General features: G+C 40.2%; 1 protein-coding gene across 6 annotated transcripts in view; it reads left to right on the top strand.

Annotated features, from left to right (window-relative positions):
* The window catches only part of RBM39 (RNA binding motif protein 39), a 33,915-nt gene that overhangs the window by 413 nt on the left and 18,831 nt on the right, over positions 1-14,671 (top strand). For 2 of the 6 annotated variants that reach the window (XM_010564519.1, XM_010564517.1), the window contains exons 2-6: positions 3,322-3,384; positions 5,211-5,260; positions 8,543-8,737; positions 14,144-14,209; positions 14,316-14,369. In XM_010564519.1, coding sequence (XP_010562821.1) covers positions 3,334-3,384; positions 5,211-5,260; positions 8,543-8,737; positions 14,144-14,209; positions 14,316-14,369 — 416 coding nt within the window. In that variant the 5' untranslated portion in view covers positions 3,322-3,333. Of the gene's footprint in view, positions 1-3,321; positions 3,385-3,606; positions 3,680-4,592; positions 4,840-5,210; positions 5,265-8,542; positions 8,738-14,143; positions 14,210-14,315; positions 14,370-14,671 lie in introns of all 6 variants that reach the window. The other 4 variants (XM_010564522.1, XM_010564518.1, XM_010564520.1 and 1 more) reach the window with 4 other exon arrangements.

The following is a 14,671-nucleotide window of genomic DNA, read 5'->3' as shown; positions in this document are numbered from 1 at the left end:
CTCCCGCCGCCATGGTCGCCGCTCCCCGGCGGGGCGGCCTCGTCCTCGACGGCCGCCGCCGCCGGTTTCCCCGCTGGCGGCCGCCTAAGTGCTTCTCCGGCGCCGGAGCGCCCGGTGGGCTGCCCACGCCCCGAGGCCGCGGGCCGGCCGAGCAGGGTTGGGCTGTTCTGTGGCCACGTCGCGGGCGGGTCCGGCTGTCCCTGCCGCGGCGCTGTCCCTCCCGGGCTCCCCCCACGATGGCGCTGTGCGGAGTGACTGGCCCCCGCCAGCGCGGGGGTCTGGCCCTGCAGCCGCCGCCGGCAGGGCCCAGGTGGAGCGGCAGGGACCGGCTCCGGGATTGTGTACGTTGGGAGGCGGGGCGGGGAATGAGGGGAGGGTGCCGGGCCACCGCGGGAGAGCGGATCTCGGGGCTCGGTGGACGGCGCTTCGGGCGGGGCGCGCAGGGGCTGAAGGCTTCCGGAGGGGGCGGGTGAGGGGCGGTGCTGGGAGCGGGTGGGGAGCCCCGGCGGAATGGGGTGGGTGGGTTCTGGCGCAGCGGTGTGTTGGAGAATCCGAGCTCACTACGTTCCGACCGCCTGGGGAGTGTGCGGAGGATCGCGGGTGGGAGGCCGCTTGAGCAGAGGTGCTTCTGGCGCTGGGAGCTGAGCTTCCCTCTCGAAGTGTCGACGTTCTCCCTAAACGTTCCTGACGCTTTTCCAGAAGTCTGGTTGCAAAGCGAGAGTGGAGTTGTTTTTTCTTGGAATTTCCAAAGCAAATAATTTCCGGGAGAGGAACTCTTTTTATGTGGTATAATACAGCAAAAAGAGATGGAATCTGCCTTCACAATACTGGCGAGATCAGTAGCAGTAAATTTCATGTCCCTTTAGGTTTTCTGTGGACCCGCAAAGTTTCAAGTGTAGTTCATTCCTTGTTTGCCTTGTTTGTTTTGATGTTTTGGGTTTGGTGGTGGTGTGTTTTGTTCTCTACAAAGATGTCAGGCATATACAGCTTTTTTTGAGCAGGCTGAAAGGCTTTTAGGAAAACTATTTTGAGCTTCTTCAGTGTTTAGTGCAAGATATTTGAGAATCTGTCATGATTTTCTACTCATTTGAAGTTAATAAGGACTTCTATTTGTTATTTTTTTTTTTTAAAGAAGCATAACTTTATATGTAGCATCATCATATGCGTTACCTGAATTGCAAAGTTGGTAGTAGGTCTGTGTTATGTGAACAGAAGGTATTCTGATAAAAACATGGTATTATAGCAATGAAATTGTTTGTACAGAGTACAAAGGGCACAGGTTGCATGGGGTGAGACCAAAGGTCCATGTAACTTGGGATGTCACCTGTGATGGCGGCCAACAGTAAATGACTAAAAAACACAGGGCAATCATACAGTGATACTACTCCCTGTGTGCTCTTAGTTGTCAGCTAGTTGTGGTTCAGGGTCACAAGGCATGTCTTTGTTTAATGAAAAGCTTTTTCTGTAAACTTTCATGCTTATTTGTTTTGGATTTTTTGAACGCTGCATGTGTTTTTTTTCTTTGTTAGCATCCACAGGGCTCTGTAGCAGTGAATTCTATGGCTGAATGCTGTGTGAATAAGGACCTTTGTTTTGAACTGACTGGATGATAGTTCATTCACTCTTGTTATTTGGGTAAATGCAGTAATAGTCATTCTCTATTCACTTTTCCATGCCACTCATGATTTGGTGGTCTATTATGGTCCCCATTCACTCCCCCTTTGGCTGCCTCTCTTCAGGATGAAGAATTCCACCCCAGGTGTAGCTGGATATGTTAGCTAAATTACACACATGAAAATGTAATTGTGGGTGGGAGTTATCACTGGTGGGAATTTTCTTGTAGAATCCTGGGTTTGGCCTGGTGCTTTTTCATGGTCCTTAATAATACTGATCTACCAAAGGACTCAGGAGAGGCATGTAAAGAACACGTAACATTCAGTTCATGGCAAATACTGGTAGAGCAGTGATGAATTAAATCATATGTGTGTATGTAGATGACTTAAAAAGCTGAATGTAAATAATCTAGTAAAAAGTAAAATTGATCCATTACACATAAACTAAGGCTGATCATATTTGTAAGTGATAGCACTATAGCCCAAGAGTTTACCACCTCTTGAAAATGAGGTTAGTGTGCCTTGGTTAAGTAGTTGAATATGCACTTCCAGTGCTTTGATATTGCTAAAGGATTGTATTAATGGGTGATGATCAGATGTGGGTGGGGGAGTGACTTGATTCTTACATGTTATGCAGCTCTGGTATAATGTTCTTGGTTATGAATGAACAGCTTAAAGGATCTTGAAATGTTGGAGCGATTTCATTATGCTGGCCAAGTCTCTGGACAGCACAGTTCCTGCAGCAATGCCTGTAAGCAAGGTGCAAGAATTAACCTTTATGATTAAAAATCTATTTTATGGCACATGTGCAGGAAAATCTTCACTCTTGGGCTATCTGACTTGGATCTAGAGGCCTGTCCATTTTTGAGCTTAAGAAAGAAAAAGGAGGGAAACTGTTTTATTAAGAGACTTGAGCAGGTTGAGTCTCTAGACTTCAGTGCAGAGTGTCTTGAGAGGTTCTTAATAGCATACCTACATAGGGAAAGGAAATCAAATGCCAAAGGGAGTCAGAGTATAATAAACACAAAATTACATGAGGGGGTTGAAGTTGAAAAATAAGAGGCACAATTTAAAAAAAAAAAAGTTTGTGGTGACTAGTGCTATGTGGCATGGTGGATCTTTTTTGTCTGAAACCTGAAGTTCCAGACTGGGTGGATCTTGTGTATGCTTTAGTAGCTCTTAATGCTTGGTTGGTAACTGTTTCTTCTGTGGCCCCCATTATGCAGGAGGCCACATTTCTGAAAGGACCATGGTGTTCACTTGTAAGTCTTCAGATTAGTAAATGTGATGGTAGCAAATGTAGGAAGCTGTGAACAGGTTTGCCTGAATGTTTGTTCTGTGTTCTTCACATGTCTCTCTGGGGTCCTTTGGTCAAGCTCTAGTACTTCTCAAGATGGCCACTAGACCTGTGTTTCTGTATCATAAATAATCTGTGGTCTTTGTTTTGAAAGAAATAGGTGTAATACCTCTGGGGTTTCCACTGGCTAATTGTGTTCAGTAGCGTTTTGTTGTTCGCAGCTGTAGTTGCTTTGTGTCACGTTATCATCTCACTCAGCAGAGCTTCATTCCAGTTCTTGTTGGAAGTGTCTTCTGAGATGCTGCTCTCTGAATTTGAGCCAATGCAGTGATGGCCTCTTAAGCAAAAGCCTTTGGAATATAAAGTCCAAGAATGTTTTCCATCTCAGGTGGATTTTGCTTCTTCTTTCAGGTGTCCTGAAAAATGGCTGATGATATTGATATTGAAGCAATGCTTGAAGCTCCTTACAAGAAGGTGAGAAAAATGTGCCAGTGAGGTCCTGTTTACCTTAATTTAGCATTATTCATGAAACTACTGCTGAACTGTAAACTAACATCCCTGGAGCCCTCATGATTTATCTTATTGGAGATGCATTACATGTAACTTACAAGTAAATATATACTGTTAATGTAATTATATTGTGCAGTAGTTTCACTTCAGCGTGATGAATAAATGCCCATCTATCTCTCTTTGTAGACTTGCCTAACGATATCTCACCTCTACTCCCATGAATTCACCTTTGATTCCAGTGTGAACTGTCAATCATAAGGTAGTAATTGAGTGACGTATCGCTGTACCGTGGTCCCCTAGGTTTAAAAAAAAAAACAAACCAAAACCAAAACCAACCAAGCAAAAAAACCCAAAACAAACAAACAAAAAACAAAACCAAGAAACCAAAAACCTCTCCTAAAATTACCAGGTCCAGTTTGGTATAGCAACAAGGTGAATGCAGTGGTTTGGGAAAACAGCAGGGTTCCAAGAATAACCTTTTCACCAGTCCCATGGCAAGTAAATATTTGAACAGTCTGCTCAGTGCAAGAAGAGAGACTTGCTTTTAATGCAGAAGACTGGTGGTGGTTAATCTTTTAACAGGGCAGATGGAAATCTATTGCTGAGTGAACGAATTTACGGAAATTCTTGGATCCCTGAATAGAATGTTCTTAGCAAGTAAAAGACAGTATCACAGTCTGCAGTGCCGTTCTAAAAGAAGCTCTTGTATTCGTCTGTCCTAGTTGTTTAATTAGGAAATGTCAATTTTTATGCAAAATTTTTATCAATTAGTGTAGTGATGTCTTTTACTTAAACCAGCAGCAAATGAATACTGTCTTTTTTTGGTTTTCACCAAATGGTGATGAAGTGTTAACTTTATGCATGCTTTAGCACTGGTTTCACAAGAAATGTATATTAAGTTAAAGTTGCTTAGGAATTGTACTTTTGATGTAACTGATGTGATTAAACTGTAAAGCAAGTATATAAATTATATAGCAGCTATTGTTAGTCTATTCTGCAGTGTTTATTACAACCATGTCATGAATTTTGGATGAGCACTTGTAAGTTTTAAGTGGTATATTTAGTTTATGTAATATTTAGCAGTTACATTAAAATCTTGAAGAGACATTTGTAAATTGTTATGTTAAAATTCTTGTGTCCTGGTTTAACATGGATATTTTCCATGTAAACAGGTATGGAAATAGGGAATGTTTAGGCTGGACTGGTGGATTATTGATGACTTTCTTGGGAGTCGACGTTACTAAAGCAGTGTGAATCCCTGTTTGCTTCAGGGCGAGATGTGTGACAGAGGTGACATCAAGCTCTTACAACCCTTCAACGAAAATGAGCGAAGATCTCGGGAATGGCATCGGTCACAGGAAATCGATAGTGGCTGGCTGCTAGCGTAGCCACTGGGGCTTAGGCAGAGATATAGCCTTGGTACTGATCAAAGGGGCACACAAACCTGAAACTTCCACTTACATTTTATAGAAATAACATTTAACCACTTGAGTGCTGAATTCTGCAGGATAACTTGCTCTCTAAACCATGTAAGGAAGTATCTACAATTTAATATATACTTTTAAATGATCTAAGTCTTGTATTTTATAATTGTATGACTTAAATTTAAACAGCAAAGTGGTTAAACATGCTACCTAAATTTTCTAAAGCTTTCCACATTAAACTGTAAACAAGTAATTTAGTATTAAAATTTTTGTTTTGTATTTTCTTATTCCTATTCCCATTACCCTTTGACCACTTGAAATGTTTCCGCTTCGTCCTCACGATGTTCTTCTATCAACCCTGCTTAGGATGAGAACAAATTGAGCAGTGCCAATGGCCATGAAGAACGCAGCAAGAAGTAAGTATTTTCTCAATTCTGTACATTTGGGGGGGAGGCTGCTGATTTTTGTAAACTTGTGAATGCATGTGAGTAGTGTTTAGGGAAATAAAATGGAAAAGCTTGATATTTGCAATTGCTGCAACTACAGCAATTATGAAATTTTCTTTAGTTTACAAATGTAGTTATGCCCTTGTTGCTGATGTCATCAAAGTTGTAGGAACATTTAATGTTAGCATTGAATAAAAATACAGACTTAGTAGGTTCAGTATAGTTAATTTCTTTTTTGTTGTTTCAGCAATGCAATGGATTTTGCATTTTAAAAATGCATTTGGTGTAGAATTTTATGTGATTTGGAACAGTTCAAAGCATTTAAAGATACCAGGGCTTTTTTGAAAAGGTTTAGGGTGCTTCTACCCTCTGCGCTGCTTTGAAAATTTCTAAATTTTTTGTTTCTAATCTAAACTTTATACAATTATACTATAACCTTTTTAAAGAACTAAAGTAGGAGCCCGCCTTCTTCAGGAAGCATAATTCCAGGGAATAATAATAATTCCAAGAATAATTATGGATTTGATAGTTGAGTAAACAGTAACCAGTGTGTTTTTGTAATATACAGCTAACTTAAGAAGTCAGCATGTATGCTGTTGTCATCTTCTGAAATCATACAGATGAAATGCTGAAGACATCCAAAGAATGTTTCTTTCCAGGTGTATAAATATTTGGGAAATGAGAAGTCCAGTTCCAGCATCAGACTTATATTGGAATCTAATAATCTAAAATTGATTACACCTTATATCTGCGTTCTAGACAATACTGTAAACATCGTTCTCATGCTAAATACTGAGACTTATAAAACCCCATCAAAAGCAGCTGCTCCCAATATTTTTTAAGTTCTGAATTTTTATTGCTTTAAAATATATATACATGGCGTGTAAAACCCTGCTTTTGTTTGGATGGCTAGTCTCAAAGTATAAACTGGGATCTGAAAGAGAAGTGGTGCTATTTACATTTTAGAATTGGTTCTGAACTTGGTTCATGGTAGAATGATGAGAATACTAGAATGTATTTCAGTTCATGTCCTTAGTTGCTGTAATGTCTTTAAGACTAAAGCAATAACATCTGTTATATTTCTGTCCATGGTCCCATTTTCAGGTTGGACCTGTATGCTCTGAGTTTGTATTTCTAATTCAGAAGAACAGTAAACTAAGTTTAGAAGAAAAAAAAAATGTATTATTGTAAAATAGAAGAAAGTCAAGGTGTTTGGCTGCTGTTGTTTTTGCAGTGTTGTTTGTTGTGTGGAGTTTCACGTCTTTTTCTGCATTCCTAATTGTACCCTCATCCCTGTTCAGAAATGTTGCTCCTGTGGTGTCTCCCCATTTCAGTTTTCGAGTTAGCAATTGCTAGAAGGTTAGTTATTCTTGTACTGCAGTTCTCTGATAGTATGTAGTTTTTGTCGCAGAATTTTGATTCCATACAGCTGTTGTTCACCTGTTTTGTATGTGATTTGTGACAGTGTACTTTGTTGCTGAAGACTGAGGCGTATATAGGCAAACATCAACAACTAAAAAATACTAGATTCTGTGTGCAGCTGGTTTAGAAATGGGAAGGATTAAGAATCTGCAGTTTTACTAGATGTCTGTACTGTATGTCCAGTTTAATCATGATTGGAAGGTGGAACGCAGATCTTGACTATGAGGAGTCTTTGCATACAAAGATGGTTCAGCTCACAGTTGGATAGTGAATAGTTGCTATTTTTATTGAAGACTAGCTGCAGTTATTAGTTACTGGTACCGGCCAGTATATTGAGCTACAGGTAGTATTTTTCAGAGCTATTGCGATAGTGAATGTTTGAGGGTTTTAACTTAGGGAAATATTGGTAAGTGATGGATCCTAAGTGGGAGAGACTATGTGTACCCAACTGTCACAGACTGCATTACAGTAGGATGTTAAGTGATGTTGGTGCAGATCATTCTGGATGGTGTCATCTTATCAGAGATTGTGAAGCTTCTGAAAATCAGGTTTTGACACAGCAGCTTCTCTGTCCATACAAAAATATTAGAGAAACTGATGGAGTATTGTAGATAAATAATAAAGTAAAAATGGAATATTCTAGTTTTAGAACCAAATCACAAAATGTTTCTCTTGAGATAAATACTAAGATAGTTTTAGTAGGTTGTCCTAGGTGGAGATTGGAGAGCAAAAGCTGCTAGTGATGATTAGACTCAGATGTGGTAGCTGAGAGATTTTTTACTTTAGTAATTGAAACTAACTAGAAGTCCTTGTTTACACATGGCTGTAGAAAGTAGCAGGGATGAACTTTTTTAAAAAGGGGTGGTGGCATACAAAGTTTTTAAATGTATGAGTGACCATTTTGAAAAAAGATGGTGTATGTAATCAGAAGACCCAAAAGGAGGAGAGGAAAAATTCAATAGCGAAGGATGTTTTGAATTTTGAAAGTTTAGCAGCAAAGTTGGTTATTTGCAAAATTTAGTTTGAGGTAAATTACTGACTGAAGTAATTGCTTGAGCATCTGCTTAACGTGTTGTATACATACGTATATTTTAAAAAACTAGGAGACTTAAGTTTTTATGGTCCAAGACTGAGATAGAGGGGAAAAAAATATGCAAATAACCCAAAAGTAGCCTGCCAAGAATGGAACAGTGGCTCACCGGTTTTCAAATATGAGGTATAATTGACTTACAGATTTTAAAAGTTTACATTTTCTAAGTAAATGGTTAAAATTATGAAGATCTGCAGTGTTCCCCAAACCTGTAAGATCTGCAGACTTAAAGCAAGTGACTTATGAGTGGGAGTAGCAAGTAGGAAGCAAAACTCTTAGGCACTGTATTATGACTGATGGCAGGGAGTATCAAGAGAAAACTGCCTTCCTTTCCCTCAAACTTGCCTCTTCCTTTCTATTGTTGTTGTGTTTTGTTTTACTTTGCTGTAAAAATAAAATTTATTTTTGGCATCTTGATAGTGTATTTAAAGTATGTTTGAAAGAGACATGAAGTACTGCATTTAGTATATACTAGATCTAATGCAGGAAATATTTTTTCAGTCCTTTTAGTCTTCCTTGAAGCATTCCTTAGTGATTACAAAATTTAAAATAAAAAAGTGCTTTGGAGCACTTTGTTGCCCATGATAAATTTTAAAAGATTGCTGACATGCTTAACCACCCATTTAACAAAGTAAATATGTATAAATACCAATGTCTGTGACATCAGGTTAGAGGAACTATGGAATGTGAGGTAAATAACACTGAATGTGTGTAACAAAAGCTGTATTTTTCTTTCTCAGGAGAAAAAAGAGCAAGAGCCGAAGTCGAAGCCATGACAGGAAGAGGAGCAGAAGTAAGGAACGCAAACGGAGCCGAGATCGGGAAAGGAAAAAGAGCAGAAGCCGGGAAAGGAAACGGAGCAGAAGCAAAGAACGCAGACGCAGCCGTTCTAGAAGTAGAGACCGCAGATTCAGAGGCCGCTATAGAAGTCCCTAGTAGGTTATGTAGAGTTGCATGTGTGCTGCTTCAGTGTATGATGTGGAAGCTTAAAGTTTCACTCTCTGCTTTCTAAATTGGTCATTAATCATCTCAAAAAAAGGTGAGAGGTTAAGGTTGAAGAGTGTCAATAAATACGGAGTGAAAAAGAGGACAGTAACATATCCAGTTCCTCCTTCTAGTTTTCATTCTTACCTGAGCGCAGAAAAATGCAAAAGCAAGTGAAAGAATGTGTACAACTGACTGGAAAACAAAGTTTATCAGAAAGTTAAAATAACAAGCAAGTTTTCTATGTGTCCCAACTGTCTTCAGTATATGAACTTGATGGTTTAACTGTCAAAAAATGAATAGTGGTCTATGACTTTGGTTACAGGCTCATACAGCCTTTTGCTTCTATTACTAAAGGTTTTTACTTGGTTGCTGCTCTTAAACACTTACAGCATAAACTCTTCCTGTGCTTATGCATCCAAACTGGAAGTGTTTTGTCTTAGTAATGCCCATGCATTGCGTTATTTGCCCTGCTTTTTCTCAAACTTGTTTAGAGGCTGTGGAAGAATTCTTCGGTTCCTCTTGGATCTTTGGCTTGTTAAAACTTCTGCTATAGGTAGTTCCTGACATTGGTAAATCATTTCTCAAAAAGTATCTTTTCATAGATATTTATTCTATGTTTCTGCTGTTTTGTATTCCTGCCCTCCCCTTTGCTCGTCATCACCTCTTTTTGCCTTCAAAGAAGTGGAAAGACAGTGAGAACTGGGCTGTATGCTTGGCTTTCATTGATTACCCGAGGCTGCTGTTTGTACTGCTTTTGTCTGGGTCTCATCTCAACTGTTTGTCAAATCTCAGAATGCAAGATCATGTCAGAAGCAGGCATTTGAAAAGGATGTATTTTTTTAGTGTGACATGTAATGTCATCTGCAGTGGAGAAATCTCTCTCAAGATGTTTGGGAAGACAGTGTTTACGTTCTGATAAATTGCAGGCTTGTACAGTTTTCTGCACATGAATGTTTTTCTAGGTGGCTGGGTCCTAATCCAGGGAATGCATTCCTTCTGGTACTCTTGGAATGCAAACAAAAAATGCCTGAGGTCTCAGGGTCTCATTTTGCACTAAGTCACCTGGATGTTGGCATTTTCGTAGTGAAAACGTACTGCAACTCCTGGCTCTACTAAGATGCAGTGGCATCCTGTGCTTCCATCAGTCCTGTGTACTTGGGGATCATAGAGCACATCAGCCCTGCTTTTACTTTGTCTCAAGTATCAGGCCTGTCAGAGCCTCTGTAAAGCTGCTCTGGGCTTCAGCTCTGAAGATTTCAGCTGTGCGCAGTTGGCATGTTTTCTGCAGCTCTTTGGCACCTGTAACATTACAGTAGCTTGTTGGGTTGTGCCAGTGCCACTGTTGTGGCTGTAGACTGCCTCATAAACAGAGGACCTTGATCAAGATCTTCAGCCTTCCATATGCAGAGCCTGCCAGTCTTCTCACCTCCAGCATGGTGGTGTGTGGAAAGGGTGTCCTTGATCTCATCACTTGGTTGGGAGTTGCTGCATTTTCCTAGCTGCTTCAGAGGGTTTTGTTCTTTGTTTTTCCTGTCATCGCTGGGTGAGGAGGTTCTTTACCTGGAGAAATTTGGGAGTTTCAGTGTTCTGGTCTTCCAAAATAATTTTCTCAAGTAGAGGTTGAAAATATGGCTGTTACTACAATAACCCATGCCTGTTTTAATGCATCCACAATATGTTGTGCTGGTAAGGTAAATGATTGCAAGGGGTCTTTTTGATTGTTCTGATACTCTTCCATAGGTGTTCTGGGCAATTTCTCTGGTATTGAGAGACAGGGAACAAAAAAAGCGAGATAATCTAGTATCCCCTGAGGATACAAGGTTGTGCTTATTGGTTTGGAAGCATTGTGTTCTCTGCTTCAGTTGCTGAATTGTTGCTTTCATTTAACCAAGTAGAAGTTTAGTGTTTAAAATAGTTTAGTGGAAGACTGGTATAGAACAACTATGTACGTCCCAGAGGCATTGGTACTGACTGCTCTGTAGCCAGTAGTTGACTGTCGTTCACTTGCAGGTCATGGATGATGCTGTTGAAGTGATACACATGCTAATGCGATTCCAAAATTCTAGTTTTGGCTCAGAAGTTGTGAAAGAGAAGGACGTCAGAAGATACGAGGGAGAACTCTTCATTTCCTGTTCAGGACTCTTCAATGCAGATACTTGCCTTTAAAAGCTGCATAACAGGTGCTGACTTCCAGAGAAACACAAGTTCTGGAGGTGAAGCCTCCTGCATCACTGGACTCCTTTGGATCAGATATCTTTGGATCTTTCAAAAATGGTGCTTCCATATGGAGAAACTGTCTCTGTAGCAGTGCCATCAGCTTAGTATTTCAAAAGTAACTACCTGAATGGTCGTCTTGGCTGGAGAATTTGAATCTGGAATCTCATCTTGTGGGACTGTTCAGACAGTTCTGAGTTGGTGTTACTGCAGGCAGGGTTGTAGCTGACTGCAATATCTAGTTCGAATGCTTTGTGGCTGTTTTTTTCTTTTCCTTTTTTTTTTAAATTTGTGTCTCTGAAATACTGAGAAGACAGTCTAGTGTAGGTAATTCTGAAGGAAAAGGAGAAGTGTGCCACAGAGAACCTGAGGACTTTGAATTTGTCATACTTAAGCATAAGATAGTAATTAAATGTTTTGATTTTTTTAAAATTGGGTGAGTGGCTTGCATTGCTTGGTGTTCTCAGGGTTTTTTAATGTTACTTGTCTGGCATATCTTGCCCCTTAAGTGTTACAGTTTTTGGGTCTCTTAGGAGAAAGGACTTGACCAAGTATTCTTGCTTAGACATCTGTCTGACAAATCCCAACTACTGCTAATGCACAGTACAAGTCCCTTGGACTGTCCTGTTGCTATTCTGGAACCAAGAATTTGGGCAAAGCTGCTGGGAAAACAGGGTTATTCTGCGAGGACTGAAAGTTAGTTCATCGTGATTCTCCTGGACTTTGTTTGCTAAAGCTTGCCTTGTCTCAGACTCTTTTAGTGGAGTCTTAGATAGGACTAAGCAGGTGAAAGCTAGTATTTTACTGGCTATCTTCTGACCTGACTATTGTTCTTGGGCCATGTGGCATCATGTAGGTTTAGGACAACATGTACCTAGCTGTGCTCTGGCTATATACAGGACTTAGTGCATTTGGTTTATGAAGAAGGTAACCCCTAGACGTAAATTGCGCGTGACTTGGTGCTTCCATACATGATAGCGGGAACTGGGCAACAGTTGCAAAGAGTTCTTAGGCAGTAGAAGGAAAGAAGAAAATCCCTCTGTGATCTACAGCTGTACAAGCAAGTCTCCTTAGAAAAATCCAAAGAAATGCATCACGCAAAATACTGTTGAAAAAGGATCTTAAGAAGGTAACTTTGGCCATCATCTTGACCAGGCAGCTTTCTCCTCAGTCTGTTCCAGTGGTCTGTTATGGCTTTAGTTTGCTGGGGATTTTTAATGTTGCTCCCATGTAGTCATGTAAATAAGATACTACTAATTTTTCAAGAGTGAAAAGGAAAAAGAGATTTTTGGAGTTGTGTGGGGCGCTTTTGTTTTTTCCCCCTTGGAAGTTGTGCATGTATTTGAAAGCCGTTACTGTGTATTTTCTCAGGTTTTTTTCATTAGGTTTAGACAAACACCTAAAACATTTCTTTCACCTTTTCCTTAAAAACTCATGGTCTTGATTATTGACCATAATGTAGTTGGTCTGCATGTTAATATTTTGGAGTCACTGAAGTTGGTTTGTCTTGCTGCATTTGAATTGAAATGGAGAACACAATGTTCTACATCAGGAGGTATGAAGATGCAAGGTAATCCCATCTCTGATAAGAAGCCAGTGTCTGGAATTGGTACCAACATTGCCAAATGCAGCTTTTGGCAGTATGTGTTGTAGACATTGTAGAACCTGAATGGATGCTCTCAGCAGTCATTTGTCTGAACTTGAGTAGGAAGTGGAGTAATTTATCCTAAGCAAAAAAATAAGTCCGTTTTTGATCAATAGTGATCTCATCTCTACATGTGCCTGTTTTTTATGTCTTGTTTTCTCTTAATAAGTAGTTATTTTTTCTTAATAAGTAGTTTCTAAATGATCTTTTTTCTTTATTTTTTTCCAGTGTTATACAGGGCCATATTTCCCTTGCTTTAACCTGGCCAGCACGGTTTTGGATCTTGTCCCACTACTTCCACCTGTGTCATGACATGTTTAAAGCATCCTCCTCCTTGTTGTGGATGCTGAGTTTAACTATAAGCATTACTGCTCCACTGAGTAGCAAGAAGATGTTTATCAGACAAATTGGTTGGCTAAATGGATTTAGTGAAAGAGTACTTAATGTCTTCAGAATGCTGTGTCTTTCAGGGTGTTTTCACATCAATTTATAGCCACAGCAGAAAGAATCAATTCTGTGCAGATGGAAAGACAAACCCCCTAGCATTCAGTCTGTGCAGCAGTGCCTCTGCCGTTCGGTGGATATACAGGAAGAACGCTAACAGGTGTTGTTCTTTGCCTTGTATCTACAAGGAGATCAAGTTCAGGGAGAACATGATAGGATGAATCTTAGTATTCACGTCACAGTCTGTTACCCTGTGCCACGATAAGTAGCAAGAGGACTGTCCTTAACATGGAAGCGATGGGCAGATTGCCATTTCCAGCAGCCTCTGTGAAGCCTGGAGAACTAAAATTAGATTCAGCCAAGAGACTGGATTCCTTCTGTGGTGGCATGTCTATATAAGGTTAACTGCTGGCTTAAATGGTTCTGTGTTTTGATGTCCATTGAGAACTTTACTTAAAGGAAACTGCATTTACATATTCATAGCACTTTAGAGTGCTGAGACAACATTAGTGAATGTGCCCCTTGCAGATGTTTGCAGGGAGCTACTTTGGTTTCCACTTGCACCTTAAACTTCGTGAAACTTTCAGTTTAAAAATGTTAGACTTGAGCAAATAGTCCTGCCAGCACCACTTTGCTCAAAACTCTGAGGCTGAATTCCAGGCCATTAAGGTACTGCTTTGCAGTCATCAGTAGGTAGAATATGCATGTGGACAAAAAACACATCAAGAAGATTACAGCAGTAGCTGTAGCTCAGAATATTTTGCCCATACAAATGTGCCGTGTCTGCTGGCTCATGATTCGGTTCTTCCTTGGAGTCCTGCATATTCTGGGATTCTGCAATGCAGATGAAACTGAGCAGGGAGCATATTCTGTGCCTTATGGTTTGGAGTGCTGCACGTAGCTTTTGCATGCTATGGGTGCTGCTAATGGAAAATGTTTACAAGTTCAGGTGCGAGGGTGGGTGACCACTTGCAATGTAATGTGAGTACAGACAGGGAATCTTGAATTCACGTACTCTGGTGAGTAATGTCTGTCTTTGCTTTTGCCATAGTTCTGGTCCAAAATTCAACAGTGCCATCAGAGGGAAGATTGGTCTGCCTCACAGCATCAAGTTAAGGTTTCTGAGTTTTCTCTACTTCTTATTGCTCACTAATAGGTTTAGTCTAAAATCAGACTGGTATATTTGAAGGCTTTCTTACCATCTTGTTGATCTCTCCTTATAGCAGACGACGCTCCAGAAGCAAAAGTCCCTTCAGAAAAGACAAGAGCCCTGTTAGGTAGGAATTTTTACACGTGTTTGTAGGGTTGTTTGTTTGTTTTTTTTGGTTTGGGTTTTTTTTTTTATCCAATTGAAGTTGGAAAAGTAATGATGAAATAATACATGGCTACTTGCTCTCCAGCTTATACTCACAAGTAATGCTGGAATTCATTTAGAGAGCCCATGAGAGGAGAGCATTAAAAACATGTTGCTTTCTCCCCATGTCATAAACTATCTCTCCCTGCCCCCTCCAACAGTGTACAATTGTAAATAATGTCAGTTTGCAAAACTTGTATTGCTTTGCTTTTTGTGTTTCTGTAT

Source organism: Haliaeetus leucocephalus, unplaced genomic scaffold, assembly GCF_000737465.1.
Source record: "Haliaeetus leucocephalus isolate CR32 unplaced genomic scaffold, Haliaeetus_leucocephalus-4.0 Scaffold182, whole genome shotgun sequence".
NCBI classification, from domain to species: domain Eukaryota; kingdom Metazoa; phylum Chordata; class Aves; order Accipitriformes; family Accipitridae; genus Haliaeetus; species Haliaeetus leucocephalus.
Note: the sequence above shows the minus strand (reverse complement) of the source record. Positions and strands in the feature narration are given on the sequence as shown.